The 17,682-nt window shown below is 35.0% G+C and overlaps 1 protein-coding gene across 4 annotated transcripts in view; it reads left to right on the top strand.

Moving 5' to 3' along the window:
* LOC145248290 (uncharacterized) overlaps positions 1 to 17,682 on the top strand; it is a 261,627-nt gene that overhangs the window by 105,583 nt on the left and 138,362 nt on the right. For all 4 annotated transcript variants that reach the window (XM_080110167.1, XM_080110166.1, XM_080110164.1 and 1 more), the window contains exon 2: positions 2,169 to 2,524. In XM_080110167.1, the coding sequence (XP_079966293.1) occupies positions 2,169 to 2,524 (356 nt within the window). The remainder of the gene's footprint in view (positions 1 to 2,168; positions 2,525 to 17,682) is intronic.

Below are 17,682 nucleotides of genomic sequence, written 5' to 3'. Positions count from 1 at the left end.
GATATGTACTTCAAGGGAGCACAAGTGCAATGAGTTCATCGGAGCACATTCCATTAAAATACACAGTCACAGAGATGCAACATTGTAGCAACGGGACAGGGGTTGGAGATTAGTTGACAAAGTGGGACTTATTAGATTTAAGACTCTTTTTTTTTTTACCTTATCCAAGAGGGCGAGACTAGTGGTAAATGCACCAGCCCAGATGTGGTAACAATATTCCATGCATGAATGGTTTTGTTTCTCAGTTTTTGAGGTAAGGATGGATAATTCATATCTCGTATTAAATACATTTATTTATTTGTAGACTGTTATCCTTATCTTCATAGTTGTTGTTTTTACCACGTTTCGGCCAACTTATCCTCTAGCCTTCTTCAAGTGGTTAACCGCGACGGGATAAGAATGCTGACTATCTTAAGTGTATTCTCAGTAATTACTGCCTTCCATAGTTGTTGTCACCTCACCACCTTTGGCTAAGTAAGTCTTTAGCCTGCTTTGGGTAGGATTGAAACCGCTATTTTCAGACAACTGCAATCTTCGAGACCCGTGGCGTAGTGGATAGAGGCGTTGAATCTCTACGGTTCTAGTTCAGCATTTTTTTGTGTGTGGCTGAAACGTGGTGAAAGCAACAACTATGAAGATGAAGATAACAGTTCGCAATTAAATAAATAAATAAATATACAAACTAATCATTTCTAAGGATTCCAATAAAAATAATATGTTATATCAAATACTTTAGATCTAACTTGCCGAACTCGAAAATTGGCGGGGAACCATGGCGTAGTAGATAAATACTTGGTAAATTCACTTGTAACGTTACACTCTTCACCTGACGAAGGTCGGAGGTTATATCGATCGAAACGTTGTGCAAATAACACCCCAGATAAGAAGTGTAGTCCGAATAATTTAAATAAGTTTTGTCTCCTTCTTCTTATAGCTTGGTTTCGTTTCATAGATTCCAAGTAGAATTGTGAGGGGAAGAATCCTGCTAGTATGAAAAGAAAAACCGAACGAAAAAGATTTATAAAAAGAGACAAAATAAAAAGTATATCCAACAAGTCATAGCATCAAAATTTAATGCAAGATCACCGAAGTTCTACTTAGAAAAACACCAGCTGTAGATCTCAAGTAATTGCTGTAAACTCTCGAAAAATGAAAAGGCCATTTGGGATGTTATTTTAACTGTAATTTAGACGATTTGTCGACACTCGACGAAACTCTTTAAAATAATCAACTTTCTTTTTGAAGAACCAGATTTTTCTCTTCGTGTGTGGCAAGAACGGGAAGATCTTTTGAAATATGGAAACGCTTCAATGCAAAAATAAAAGTACGTTTTCTCGAATCATGTTAAGCCCAACAAAGTTTAGTTTGGTTTATCTTGGTTTGATTTGAGTTGGTTTGCTTTGGTTAGCTCGTTTTAAAAATACTTTTTCTAAAATCACACGAATTGTAACAAAGTTTGGCTTTGGTTAAGAGTCGAACTTCTTTGTTTTGAAGTGACGTCAGACAAATTTCAAGGTACGGATGCCCAATACTGTAGAAAATGTAACTTGTTTTTAAGCAAATATAAAAATAGACGTTTTATTTAAACAGTTTTTTCTCTGAACTTTTATAACAAAATTATAACCTTGGCACTTTGGTCAAAATCGGACTGCTTCTTTAAGTGGATGTTTTTCATTATCGATTTTCGATACATATCGGAGGTATTCCGATACAAAAAATATTTAAGAAAACTTCCAGATACATAAAGTACATTTGGGTGAAATAAAAAAACAAAACAAAACGACCCAGGAATTATGGAGACCATAGGGAACGAACCTACATACATGTACAGACACAGACACAAAGTGCCTTATATACAGGGTGACCCCCCCCCCAAAAAAAAGAGGACATTCAATTGTTTTTCTGATCATTTTACAGTCAACGGAGTAAAAAAGGCCAAAGACCCTAGTGTGTTGATGCGATGGTTTGAATATAATAAACTAGTTATGACCAGTTACATTTTATTCGGACAAAACACTAAGAAACCAGGCCTAATTAGAAATGGGGCCCAATTTTTTTGGTCACCCTGTATGTATGCATATATATATACACGCGCACACACACACACACGCACACAATTTATCTCGTAATTGATCTAAATAGTAATAATATTTTTTTCTATTTTGCAGGATAATATTCTCATTTGTGGGTGTTTTAGCCACCCTTCGCTGGATTTATAGTTGGGGAAGTGTGGAGGCACCCCCGCCGAACGATATTTGCAACGCCCCATCATCCGAGCCCGTATGTCCATGGAAACACGTGTTTTCAGATCTGGCCCAAAGACTACACCTGATCGAGATGGCCTTCAAAGACCAAGTGGTGGCCCGTGAAGCTATTGCGCAGGAAGTGGTCAATCAGTCGGATTTAAACGTTGTGCTCGACGAGAAGCTTTCAGTTTTCATCAACAAAGTTGACGACCTGCATGGGAGAATGAACAAACTTGAGAACAGACTGTTAGATCTTCATGCAAGGGTAATCTCCGATGGTACGTATGGATCATCTTCCTTTTTCATTATGAAATTATGGTTGCACGGCGTTGTCCGGTCGTATATATATATATATATATATACTAGCAAAAGTCCCGTCGTTGACTGAGTTCAAAAACAGCCTACGGAAAATGGACTCTGATTTATGAAAGTATGATAGGTTATGAAAAGGAAGGGTTGTAAAGAGATAGCTTCGAATTTGGGGGTATCAAAACCAAAGCAAAATATGATGAAAGTAAAAATAAAATAGATAAACCCCATAATTCATTATACCACACCTGTTGACACTGAAACACTTATCACAATATTCTGTGGATCTATATTAAAAAAACCTTGTTAAACTTTGTGACATATTTCAATTCTATTGAGGTCAGGCGCGAACGAACACCTCATAATTTTATTATACCATATTTCTTCAAACTGAAACATAATTATTAAAGTATACTTACGCAGATAGATATGAAAAGTCTTAATTAAAGTTTGTGCCTATTTCCATTCTATGGAGGTCAGGCGCGAACGCAAACCCCACAATTTCATTATACCATCCCTATTTAAGTTAAAACATATTTACCAAAGTATTATTGTGTACATCTATATCAAAAACACTTGTAAACATTTTTTTTTTTAATTTTTAAATTTTTTATTTCCATACTTTGTGGACCAGGCGCGTACGCAGACCCCACAGTTTTAATGAATCACCATAATGCCAGATCAAACATACCCATTCTTGTGTCTTGATACATCTTCTATCATTATATGTGATCAGTTTTCTATAATAGTCAACCATATAGGAGCCTATTCGTGACCAGACACACACACACACACACACACACACACACACACACACACACACACACACACACACACACACACACACAGACTTTCAGCTTTATATATATATATATATATATATTATTTTTAAAATATAATTTTTAAAATATAATATATATATATGTATTATTTTTAAAATATAATTATCCACTGACACGTGTTTCGTCGTCTACGACTCATCAGAGTGGCTGAATCTAGCGAGATTCGAAATCGGACCCCCCCCCACGAATCTCGCTAGATTCAGACACTCTAATGAGTCGTATACGACGAAACACGTGTCAGTGGATAATTATATTTTAAAAATGATATATATACCGCTCCCCATGTGGGGGTACCAAATTGGTTAAAGGGAAAATTATTCCCAACTCGCATTTAGGTAAAAATGCACGTTCGTAAACAATTGAATTCATTCAAAACCTATCGCTAAAACCCAAACAAACAACATATATATATATATATATATATATATATATATATATATATATATATATATATATATATATATATATATATATATCAAACTACAAAAAAATAATAAAAAGTACAAACTACTTAAAAATACAAACCAATGAAGTTTTATACCATAAAAGTAACTTTTATTGACTATGGTAACATTTATTTCTTGTATATTTATATTATTATATATATAACATTTTCTCTTTTTAAGGAAACATCATTTTGTTGGTCACTCTTGGCTACGAAAGGAAACAAAGTTGATATAAAAAAATATATTTTCGGGAAAATTATCTTTACTTTCATCATATTTTGCTTAGGGCAACATTTTTGAGTATCAAAACCTATCTCTTTACAAGCCCCTCCTTTTCATAACATATCATACTTTCATCAATCACAGTCCATTTTCTGTAAGCTGTTTTTTAACCCAGTCAACGACGGGTACTTCTGCTAGTATATATATATGTATGTATATATATATATATATATATATATATATATATATATATATATATATATATAGAGAGAGAGAGAGAGAGAGAGAGAGAGAGAGAGAGAAAGAGAGGGGGGGAAGAGAGACTTGGGAAGAAAGAGTGGTAGAGTGTAAAAAGAAATATATTACAAACACTTTAACATTTCTCATTTTTTTTATGTTCCCGGTTTACACCGACTCACTCTGTTGAACTACCATCATGCTACAATAAAAGCGCCCCAATACAACGAGTATCACAGAACTAAAGGGCATCAGTTAATGAAATGATACCAGATCTGGAAAAGCGGAACCATAAACCCCGATTGTTTGACAACAACGGAAACGCCCATTCTCTTCGTCCATTGGTTGAAATACATCGGCTGAGTTTGACCAAAAGACAAGGAATCGACCTAAAACCGCTTGAACGCCGCAAACGAATTATCGACGTGGCTTTCCATTCTTATGTTTTTATTTCTTTTTATTTTGCTGAATTGCTTTTTGTTTTTATTCCTTTTCGTACACTTTAACGAATCGTGAAAGGTTTAAATGATCTCCGTACACACCCTATAAAAAAAAAAGAAAAGAAAACTGAACCGATCCTTAAAAAGATATTTTTTCAACCCAAATCTACTCGACAGGCAATTGTGAAGAACAGACATTTATCGTTACGGAAAGCTCAAATAACACATATTCTGTCTAACCCAAACACTAGCACAGTAGTGACAATAGTGTAATATTGGATATACTTAGGAAAATTAAAAGTATAAAAAGAAGGCCCAATTACTCAACATTTTGCCCAACGTTTTCATGGCCTTTTTAAAAGAGCAAAGATCATAGCAAAAACTATCTATGTACGAGGTGGAACGATAAAACTGTCGTCGTAGAAAAGACGACATGATTCCATTTCCGTTTGATGAAAACCTGTATTTATTCTTCTTTTGTTGCAGACCATCTACTAGTTAGCCAGTTGTGTACAAATCACAAGAACGATAGAAGCCTTCTATCATGCCTGAAAGTGACACAATGTTCAACGAGCGAGATCGGAGATGCGCCGCTATAAAACTCATGCTCTTTACCGATCAAAGTTATGACAGCAGGACCATTGCCAGCATTCTCAAAATGCAAATCCCAACGTTCAACACTTGAGGGCGTGTCTAGAGTGATGAACACAAAGTTCCCGGCCACGGTTATGCTTTTTGGTGTGTTTTCAAGTGAGGATCACATCATACCATTTCATATCTTCGAAGTCGACTTGAAAGTCAACACCAAAGTGTACCTAGATGTGCTAAAGAATGTGCTAATCCCTGGTGCAATTGGGTGGTCGTGTCAGCAGGACTCGACACCGGCCTATAAGTCCAAATAGAGCCAGGCTTGGTTTCAGGAGTGCTACGACTTTGTACCATTCTCTCACTGAATCCGCTTCGTTTGGTCATACATCAAGAACATCACCAACATAACCTCCTACAACACCAAAACCAACCTGATCGTTACCATCCGCCAAGTATTCGCCGAGCTCCCGCCGGTGCTTGTGGAAAAGCCGTGCTTTTAGTTTTAGACCAATATCGAGGCGATGATTGAGGCTGAAGGCGGCTACACCGACTATATGTCAGCTATACCACATAATCAAGTTACCTGAATTGGTTATTTCAATAAAAGTTTTATAATAAAGCTGTAGTGTTGTTTTCTTTAAGGCGACACTTTTATTTTTTAGCTATTTTTTTTGGCTCTTTAAAAAGCCCACAAAATGGTTAGGCGAAACGTTCAGTGATTAGATTTTCCTTTTCCATTTTAATTTACACCGTCAGATTTGTTTTATTATTTTATCATCTATACCTATATATATATATATATATATATATATATATATATATATATATATATATATATATATATATATATATATATATATATATATATACAAACTGTGAAAATGTTATTTCAAAGTTTAGCATGACAAGTCGACGAAAATGCTATTTCAAATTTATGTATGACAGACAGACGAACTAAAATGTTATTTCAAACTCAAACGTGACAGAGTAACGAAAATTCTATTAATAACTTAATTGTTACAGACTAACATGAATGCTACTTCAAACTTAAGTGTGACAGATCAATGAAAATGCTTTTCCAAATTTGAAGGCCCTGTCGGTGGGGCACTAGAATACGCCGACTGTCCCCCTGCAGAGGGTAAAAGTCCTTCAATGGGGGTCCTGGATATGACCTTAAACAATATCCAGTGGTGAGGCCCCAGCTTGTGGGCTTTGGGGAGTGTGGAGCCACCCTTTAATTACTATTGCTCTCAGGTCCACTCTGACCCGGTGTGGTAGTACCTGTTAGGGTCCCAACTATGGGTTAAATAGAAACCGACGTGAAAACAACAAATATATTCTATTAAAAAAATTTTTTTTTCAAAATCTTTGGATTTGGCATTAAATAACCCGAAAAGGGTTGATATGCTGTAAAACAAAAACAACCAACCAACCAACCAAATTTAAACGTAACAGAATAATAAAAATTATATTTCAAGCTTAAGCGTGCCAAACCAACGAAATACTTTATAGATTATTTGGATTATTCAAACTATTGTTCTCATCTTAGATGTTATTCTAACAACGTTTCTGCAGATGTAACGTCCAACCTACTTCAGGTGTGTCCTGTTCAACTTGGGAATCTGTACGGAATTTCGAACGGGACATTTATTTAATCGATGGGGTAGCATATTCTTGTTCCGTCAGCCATGACAAGGTGAAAGTCTTAAGTAATTTGAAATTGTATTCTTAGTATCTCCCACCCTGGGTTTTATTCCCAGGGTGGGCGATGAGATCGGAGATGTGTCTCTGTACAACTCATGCTCTCTCTTTCGATCCAAGTTATGACAACAGGACCATTGCTAGCATCCTCAAAATACAAATCCGAACGATTCAACCCCCTGGAAGAAGACTGTCACTTAGAACTGATTATCGTTTAGCACTTTATCCATTACGCCACAGATCATTGTGCAATGAGAATAATAGTAAAGATGAGAACAGCAGTTTCCAATAATTAAAATAATCCAAATTATCCATCCCCATCTCAAAAATTACATAACCTAAAAACGAAGTGATATTTAAAACTTATACCTGACAGACCAACAAACATGCTATTTCAAAATAAATGATGGGAATTATATTTCTTAGAACTGAACGCCTGTGGAACTCTGTTCCGTATGCCTGCTTCCCACCGGACTACAACTTGGATGTCTTCAAGTCCAATGTTAACAAATTCCTAATGAACCGCCCCCTTAAGTAAACACTTCATCAAATCTCCACACTAACGTAATGTACTTGCAATAACCCTTATCCCTGAGTGGCTTCCGGACCTTGATAAGTGGTGATCACTGTGTAAAAAAAAAAGAAATTAAATTTATGTGTAACACCAATAAAAATGCTATTAATACGCGAATGTAATAAATAAAAGTAGTATTTCGAAGTTAAGGTTCAAACACCAATATATATATATATATATATATATATATATATATATATATATATATATATATATATATATATATATATACTGTATTAATAAAACCAAGACTTCAAAAAAGGAATTGATAGCAACAAAAAGTGTATTTCGTTGTAAGTTACAATTGTTTCAATACCAGTTGGACAATTTCAAGCATTATGGTGTTTGAAAATTTTCATATAACCAGTATTTCTTCAGACTTCTTGAATAAAAAACACTTTGTCAATAGAACATTGTTTAAAGAAAATTCCCTTAACGGAAATGAAGCATAAGAAAACATTTACCCTGGAGGCATCCTCCGTCAAAAACCCATTCAAATATTAATATATAACCTAATTTTCATATCCTTATTTAAAAACCCGTAATAAGATGTTTCCAAAAAAACTCGTAGCCATTTAAAATCTTTAAATAATACTATTCATTGAATTCCTACATTAGATTTCTTTATTTCTTTATTTCACATAATTATTTTTTAAAAAAATAATTTTTAAAATTTTATTTCTATATTTATAATATGGCCAGAACAACCTTGCTATAACGTTACGGTTAATTTTTAGTTTCGTATTCGCTCATTTGTAGCATCAATGTTTACAAAATATCGACTATCTTATTACTTAGATTTAAGACCAGTTTAGGGTTAATATTTTATAAAATAGGAAAATAAAGAATAACATTACCTTATATATATATATATATATACTAGCATGAAGACCCGACGTTGGCCGGGAGCGGATTATAATCAACGAATATTTCACACTCCCATATTTTTTATTGTCATTGAAATCGGTGAGATCGACCATTTTTCAATCAAATCAATCGATTGCCTGCTCTAGTTGGGGATCCATCATGGTGCACCGGAAGAAAGCTTCACATGCCTCCCCGTAGTGAATTAGTCCACAATACATTGTAGTCTACATTGCACTGTAAAGAACCTACTGTTGAGTTCATAAAATCATTTTTATATATAACGGCTTGAATTCAGATGTACAAGGCAAAAGTCAAGTATCATGCCTCAGTTGTGCTCTAAAGAGAAACATTAATTTCGAATGCGCCCCTGCCATATCAAAGCACCTATTATTGATTTTATATGCCGGGCCTTTCGGCTTCTCAAACTCACTTGTGATGTTAGGCTGTATAAGGTGGTTACTTTGGTCAAAATCGCTTATTCCATCTTTCATTGGATTTTTCGATTATCGATTATCGATACTTATCGAAGGCATTCCCATACAAAATCCATCTAAAAACACTGCAGGTACATAATGTACATTTGTGTGAAATTTTATTAAATTCTGGCCCAGCAGTTTCGGAATCCATAAGGAACGGACTCACACCACAAAATTCCTTTGATAGATAGTAAGAAGATAGATAACTAGATAGATAGATGGCTAGACACACATATACATAAAATATTAAAATAATAATAAGATGATATATATTTTTTTACTATTACCTATGCATATACTACCCTTCCGATTCACCCTTATATGCTGCACCTACTTTTAATTATTTTTTACCATTTTGTCCTATTCCTTCATTCTCATTTCATTTCTAAATGTCATTAAGCCAGTTTTTTCTACATTTGCATAATTCTGGCCATTCTCTTCTTCTGATGATGAGAAGCATTTAGCTTTGAAATGCCATGGTCTAAAAAGCCTTTTTCTTTAATTTCCCTTTGACTTTTCGTTATTGTTCTGATGATATAATAAAGTTATAACTTTTATTCCTCATCTTTCATTTTAATTTTATTGTTTGCTCCCCTTAATAGTGTTGAGTTTTTCTTACCTTGATAAGTTTTGTTAACGATTTACTCTTTGATAACACACACACACACACACACACACACACACACACACACACACACACACACACACACACACACACACACACACACATATATATTCTGATTTAAGCGTGACAGATCGACAAAATACTATTTCAAACTTAAGCATGACAGACCAAAGGAAATGCTACTTTAATATTCGACATAACAGACAGACTAAAATACAACGCAAAACTTAAACCTGACAAACTAATGAAAAAGTTATTTCAAACATAAGCTTGACAGTTTGAAGAAAATGCTATTTCAAACTTACGCATGACCAACCGACAGACAGAGGCTTTCATAAAAATGCTTGGACTCATCTAACAACCCGCCGACATCATCCCTTCCCCAAAGAATATACCATTCCCAAGAGAGTCCTCGAGACGGATCATATAACAGACGTCGTTGCTGCTCGTGGTGTTAGTAAAACTGGGAAGAAGCTATAAAAATATGGCTGGTGAGAACGACAGGAAATCATGTGGAAATAAGGAACGTTTTAATATTTCAAAGTGCGAGCGAGTGTCTCTTGTAAGCGACGTTAATGTTAGAGTACATATCGGGTCACGTGGTGTAAGGCAAAGCTCCTCTTAGATGACGTATGCAGAATTTGTTCAAACCGCAGCATTACCCCCCCCTTTCTCTCGCCTGGCTTATTGAAGAGAAAAAACAGATTAAGTTGTAGGTATTTGGAACATTTTTTACTTACATAGTGCTACGTCATATATTTTAGTCTCACTCAAGAATATACGATTCGGAGCTCGACACCGAACTGTTGCCTGGGCAACGTATACGCCCCAGCCAATCTCACCATTCTAAAATCCATTTTTCTAAGACCTTTCTCTCTCTTTTTTTACATGGTAGTCACCACTTATCAAGGCACGGACGCCACTCGGGTATAAGGGTTATTGCGTGTACAGTAATCAATGGGATAATATCGTAGTAAAATTATTGACAGTGGTTTCAGCTAGACGGATGTTTATCGTGAAAGATTGGCGAGGGGGGACCAGAGATTGGAGCTCAGACGAGCACTTGCCATGGAAATAACGATAAAACAAAGACAGGCTCGCAACGTCTCTTCTGTGGGAGAGAGGTTGCAGGGAAGAGAAAAGGACACCCCCCACTAAGCTACGAAGTTTATTTTGTACTATGTCAAGGCAGGATAGGCTGTTTTTAGCAGCTCCTGCCCAGATGTGGCAGCAGTACTCCATCCTTGGACGTACTTGGCTTTTATATAAATAGAGAATTGCATCAGTAGTGAGATATCTTCTGGGGCGGTAGAAGGATCCCACCATTTTTCCAGCGACCTTGGCAACAGATTTTATGTACGTGTTCCATTTCAGATCAGGAGTAAAGGTCAATCCCAGAAGCTTGTCAAAGCATTGAGCCTCCCTAAGACGGGAGTTATTCATTTAAATTGATGCCAGATGAGGATCAGAGCGTTGATGACGTAAAGGTAGGAGCTTTGTTTTAGATGCATTAAAAGTAACCAGTCACCTCTTCTCCCACTGTACCACGCGCTCAAGATCAGAGGAGAGAAAATCAGAGAGAACTTTGTCATTTACAGCCTTTGATGTGTTGCCATAGATGGTCGTGTCGTTAGCATAGATGTCAACGAATGATTTAAGTATGTGTTTTGGGAGATCATTGATGTAGATCAGGAAGAGAGTTGGGCCCAGGATGGACCCCTGAGAGACACCAGCGTTAATACTGTGAGGCTGATTTCTGCCCATCAACCACTACTCTTATGAGCCTATCAGAGAGAAATGATTTAATAATTGATAAAACATTTCCAGTTATACCGTAGCTGGAAATCTTGTGAAGTAGGCCTTTATGCCATACCTTATCAAAGGCCTTTGATATGTCAAGAGCAATTGCCCTAGAAAGGAAGCCTTTGTCGAGGGATTCACTAATCCTATGAGATATAACCGTTAGCACATCTGGTGTAGATCTAGCAGAACGGAAACCATATTGCATCTCACTAAGAAGGTTATTTCTGCTGAGGTGGTTGACTACTTCTTTATTTAATATGGATTCCAGCAACTTACTCATGGCACACAGGAGACTTATTGGTCTGTACTGTGAGGGAGATGAATTTTCACCTTAATTCTTAAATACAGGGCCTACTGATGAGGTTTTCCAGGGTGTTGGAAAGCACTTCTCCTTAAGGCAACGCTTAAACAGTTTTGTAAGTATGGGAGCAAGTTCTGGTTTAAGCTTTTTCAACACTATAATTGGAATACCGTCAGGGTCAGTTGCTTTACTGGAATCAAGGTTCTTGATTAACTTGGCGATGTCACGCACAGATATTTGTATGTTGCATAGCGTGTTGTGTGTTATAGGAGGAAATACGCGGAGTTGATGGCCTTCGTCGCATAGGGTAGAATTAGCTGCAAAGTTCTTTGCAAATAGTTTTGCCTTGTCTGATGCTGACGAAATGACCTCAGCTCCATTGATGATGGTTGGGATAGAACGCATGCTTTTGTTCAGGATCCTGTTTGTTATTTGCCAAAACTGGTGGGAATCAAGCCGCTGCTCAGCTACTTTGGATTTAACAGACTGAGCATATAGTTCTCTTGCATTTTTTATTACTCTTTTACAGAGTTGCTGGCAGTCCCGAAAGCAGCTTTAGTCTCAGTACATCTATTGTGTTGATAGCTATGGAAAAATTGATTTCTGTGCGCGATGGTAGAAGCTCATCCTGGGGAGAACCACGACTGGTTGTTAGGTTTTGTTGGAATTTTTTGGATGGTATGAATCGGTCTATGTCTACAATTCACCATTCGGCCAGGTCTGATACTATAGAGGACACATCCTTTTTAAACATGGAACGCAGAGGTAGATCAGATATAAATGTATGGAAGCTATCTCAGTCAGCCATAGAGTATCGACATACAGTACGGTGGAGACTGTACGTCTGAAGACTTATTACATTTCATTTTTATCTTAATTGATACAACCGAGTGATCGAGAGATCCCAGAGGAGATAGAATGGAACATGAACATAGCTTAGTGGAAGTTGTGAGAAAAAAGTCTAGAAGGCTTGCATAATGTCCAGTAGTATGTGAACAATCTGAGTGAGGTCATAAACAATGGCGAAATCATGACAGAAACTCCCCTCATCATCTGTCTTGTTTGAGTGGCTGAGTCATTCCACATTATGGACATTGAAGTCACCACAAACATGAATGTTAGCCTAAGGATTAGCAGACAGGATGTGGTCAATTTTCTCAGATATACTCCTAAAGATAATAACTCCACTGTTGTGAGGGCGGTAGAGGGCAAATATAAATGCGGTGGTGTAAGCAAGTGCAACCTGGAAGCACCTATAAGGTAAATTAGGAGATATTCCTATTACACGGAAAGTCATCTTTAATGTAGGCACATATTTCATGTCCATGGCGATCTTGGGGGTAAGATTTAGATGTTAAGTTAGAGTATCCTTTAATTATGAACTCGTCGAGGGAAGTGGTCGGCCCTATGCCAGTTTCGCTTAGGAAGAATATGTCAGGTTTCGTCTCCTGTAATTGAGTTTCAACCTCTGGAAGATTGGAACGTAGACCCCTGATGTTGGAGAAGGAGACATGGTAGTAGGGGTCTACGTTGGAGAATGGGGTTCTACGTTTATTCGAGTTTTTTTTCTGGGGATATTTCATGTTGAGGTTTTAGGATTTGTGGAACATGTCGACAGACTTGGTTATAGCAGGACAAAGAGGGAAAATAAGAGAGAAAAAGACAGGATTTTTTTTGTAGCACATGATAAGGTAAAGCCGTAACAATTCCTCACTAGTATGGCATCGAGAGGCAGACCATTGCATGATCCAAAATCGATTCACAAAATGGCAATACAGCAGCCCCAGTACTTTGCACCTGCTACTAGGACAGCCTCCTTAGTGGTTAATCCAAGGTTCGGGTCTCTGACTATCAGGCGGATAAGCCCAGATGAAACGTTTACCTCCAGTACCCTTACTAGTGACATAGCCACAAGGATAGACATAGAAAGAGAAAATTTCCGACATCTCAGGTTACTGTTCATGCAAATATTACCAAACTGGAAAGCAGCTTTTTCTTCACCCTTTGTCAGAAAAATCACTCATTGGAAATGAGGACTCAGGGACAAATAAGGAAAAGGCGAGAGTTAATGGAGCTACCGATAATACACCCACAGTGCATTATCTACTCTCCATTTGAAAAAAAACTAGGTACGAGGGACTTATCAATATCTACTTAATATAAGTCCGTTGCTCAATTTCCAATTTAGGACGATATTTGAAAATAATCTCCCCTCCCATATTAATGCGTAGATTTGTAATGTGATATACAAGGGATTACGTATCAGATAATAATAATAATAATAATAATAATAACAACAACATTTTAACCTTTATTAGAAGTTGGCATTTCTTCTTTGTTTGTTGCTGGACAGAATAACCTTGAATTGGTTTCGTTCACATCATTAAAACTCGTAACTCGTACTAGATATCAACGAGTTCTTAGCATTATATACCTAAAATCAGGGACAGCAGGAAATGGGAGTGAGTCTAGACCCAGCATGTGTTTTTTTTGTTTTGTTTTTGTTATACGTTTTGCAAAGTTTCTGAATGATGTTTATACTTAGGGAATTTCGTACAAATAAAATAATACATGAAACAACAACAACAACAATAATAATAATAATAATAATAACAATAACAACAACAACAACAACAACAATAATAATAATAATAATAAAAACATTTTAACCTTAGAAGTTGTCATTTCTTCTTTATTTGTTGCTGGACAGTTCATGGAAGGTACTCGTCTGACTGAAACCACTACCAATAGTTTCCTCCGATTCTTTGTCTGCGTCGCGTCTGGACCTTGACGTGGATTTTATGAAAAAAGCTTCTTTCCTAGAACTGTGGAGCTCTGTTCCGTTTGTCTGCTTTCCGGCTGACTACAATATGGGTGTCTTCGGGTCCAGCGTAAATAGGTTCTTGATGGGCCGTGCCCTTGAGTAATCCAATTTACCCAATTTCCATTACTAATGATAACTACGATATTGTCCCAATGACTATGGTGCACTCATTTAACCTTATCCTCGAGTGGCCCCTGGCCCTTGATAAGAGGTGACTCCTTTGTAAAAAAAATTCAATATTTTTTTAATCGCGCTTATACTACTTCTCGACTCTTAAAACTTTCCAAATTCTGTCTACACCGTCTTTGTCATAAAGCACATCAGGTGGTGTGGCTTAAACTTGGATGAACTCTTCAATTTAAATTATTTCTAGCTTAACTATGATTCAGAGTCACAGAATATCTGTCTTGGACGTATCATGAAACTGCAGCTGTTGTTGTGACATCAATTTGGAAGAATTGAGAACTTTTCACTACTATAAAACAAATCATGTGGGGATTTGAGACAACTTAGTTACCTGAACCTGATGCACCGAGATCAGACGAAATAGTCTTTATATATATATATATATATATATATATATATATATATATATATATATATAATCATTACTATATATTTTTTGAATATCTACAGGCACTAGTGTTTCATCCTTGCAGGAATCGTCAGTGCAGGGAGTCACGATTACAGCCGGCCGGGAGATTCGAACCCAGTCACGAAGCCATCTCTGGCTCCATTAGCAAGGAACAAACCTTACAGTCAACGTTAACTGCGAGAAAGACAGTTGAAATTTAATCATTTATTATTAAATGTTGAGACGCCCGTCCATAATGATCCAGCAATTATAACGTCATAATCTGCACATGCGAACTTAAGTGACCGACTTTCATTTTAACTTTAAAGTGCTCAACAATAAGAATTCTTAAGAGTTCTTAAAGGGACTGACATAATTATTACTATAATTATTTTCAAATACCTACAGACACTAGTGTTTCATCCTTGCGGGAATCATCAGTGCAGATATATATATATATATATATATATATATATATATATATATATATATATATATATATATATGGGGGAGTTAAAAGAGAAAAGATAATATCGATTCTTTAAGAGGATACTTATAGGGATAATGCAGAGCTCAACAACAGATATGATTATATAAGCATCTTCTTTCAATTGACTTACCTTATATTCCCCCCGAGAATTTAATCACACATTTTGTACACATACATTAAACGCACAATGGCATATATGCTATACACATAAATTAAACGCACAATGGCATATATGCTATACACATACATTAAATGCACAATGGCATATATGCTATACACATAAATTAAACGCAGAATGGCATATATGCTATACACATAAATTAAACGCAGAATGGCATATATGCTATACACATAAATTAAACGCACAATGGTATATATGCTATACACATAAATTAAACGCAGAATGGCATATATGCTATACACATAAATTAAACGCACAATGGCATATATGCTATACACATACCTTCATTATATAACAAAAGTTATGCTCTTCCTATATCACTTTAGATCAATTTAGTTCTCGCACCCCAAAGAATCTCAATATTTAATCCCTTACTTCACAATTATTTCGCTCGTAATAAAACTATCACTAGACGTCGCATCCCTATTATGTTACCTACCATCTTCTATCCTCCTCTGATGAGAAGCATTAGGCTTCGAAATACCATGATATAAAAAGTTCTTACTTAATCTACATCCCTAATTGATGCATCACCTTGTTGAATGAATGAATTAATCTATATATATATTGGTGTATATTTTTATATTGTCATTTTCTTACTTTATTTATACTCTCTCTCTCTCTCTCTCTCTCTCTCTATATATATATATATATATATATATATATATATATATGTATATATATGGTAGGTGTATAGTTTGGTTTCCTAGATGTAGATCCACTGAAACCGTATGATTGTTAAAGAGTACTCAATGGAGGACAGAAGAGATATATAGTGTGTTTATTATACGAATATTATTGGTTACATATGTGCATACATGTTTAAGTGGAATCTCAATTCAGAGAGACCCACTTCTTCAGACCGAAAAAAAAAGCGACACTGAAACAAAAATCAAATAAACGTTGGCACGGGAATCGGAACATTTTGATGTATCCGGAATCGGAAAAACTTGTTCCTGTTTTCCGATGCTAAAAACGATTCTTTAAAATTTGAAAAAATTTTTTTTTGCCTAAAGCAAAATCTTCTATTGCTGGTAGTTATAATAAATATTTGGTGATTTTAAACTATCAGTAATACTAAAATCTATACATCATCACCTACAAGTGTGTTTTTATGTTTGAGAAAATATATGAACATTTAGCATGCGTTTTTCCGGTAATCAGAAAAAATAACAAATCAATGGTTAAATATTTAGAGATTTATAAAGAATCGGGAATAAAATTGGAATTGTCCCATTGTCCCATCACTAATATATATATATACATACATATATATATATATATATATATATATATATATATTATATATATATATATATATATTATATATATATATTTATATATATTCGTATATATATATATTCGTATATATTTATATTAATATATATATATATATATTCGTATATATATTCGTATATATATATTTATATATATATTTATATATATATATATTCAGATATATATTTATATATATTCATATATATAAATTTATATATATATATTCATATATATATATATTTATATATATATTTATATATATTCATATATATATTTATATATATATTCATATATATTTATATATATATATTCATATATATATATATTTATATATATTCATATATATATATTTTTATATATATATTTATATATATATTTGTACACACACACACACACACACACACACACACACACACACATATATATATATATATATATATATATATACTAGCAAAAGTAGTCGTTGACTGGGTTGAAAAACAGCCTACAGAAAATGAACTCTGATTTATGAAAGTATAATAGGTTATGAAAAGGAAGGATTGTATAGAGATAGCTTCAAATTCGGGGTTATCAAAACCAAAGCAAAATATGATGAAAGTAAAAATAAAATAGATAAACCCCATAATTTATTACACCATATCTTATGTAAAACATCTGT

Source organism: Euprymna scolopes, chromosome 26 (assembly GCF_053919585.1).
Source record: "Euprymna scolopes isolate OS-2025 chromosome 26, ASM5391958v1, whole genome shotgun sequence".
NCBI lineage: Eukaryota > Metazoa > Mollusca > Cephalopoda > Sepiida > Sepiolidae > Euprymna > Euprymna scolopes.
Note: the sequence above shows the minus strand (reverse complement) of the source record. Positions and strands in the feature narration are given on the sequence as shown.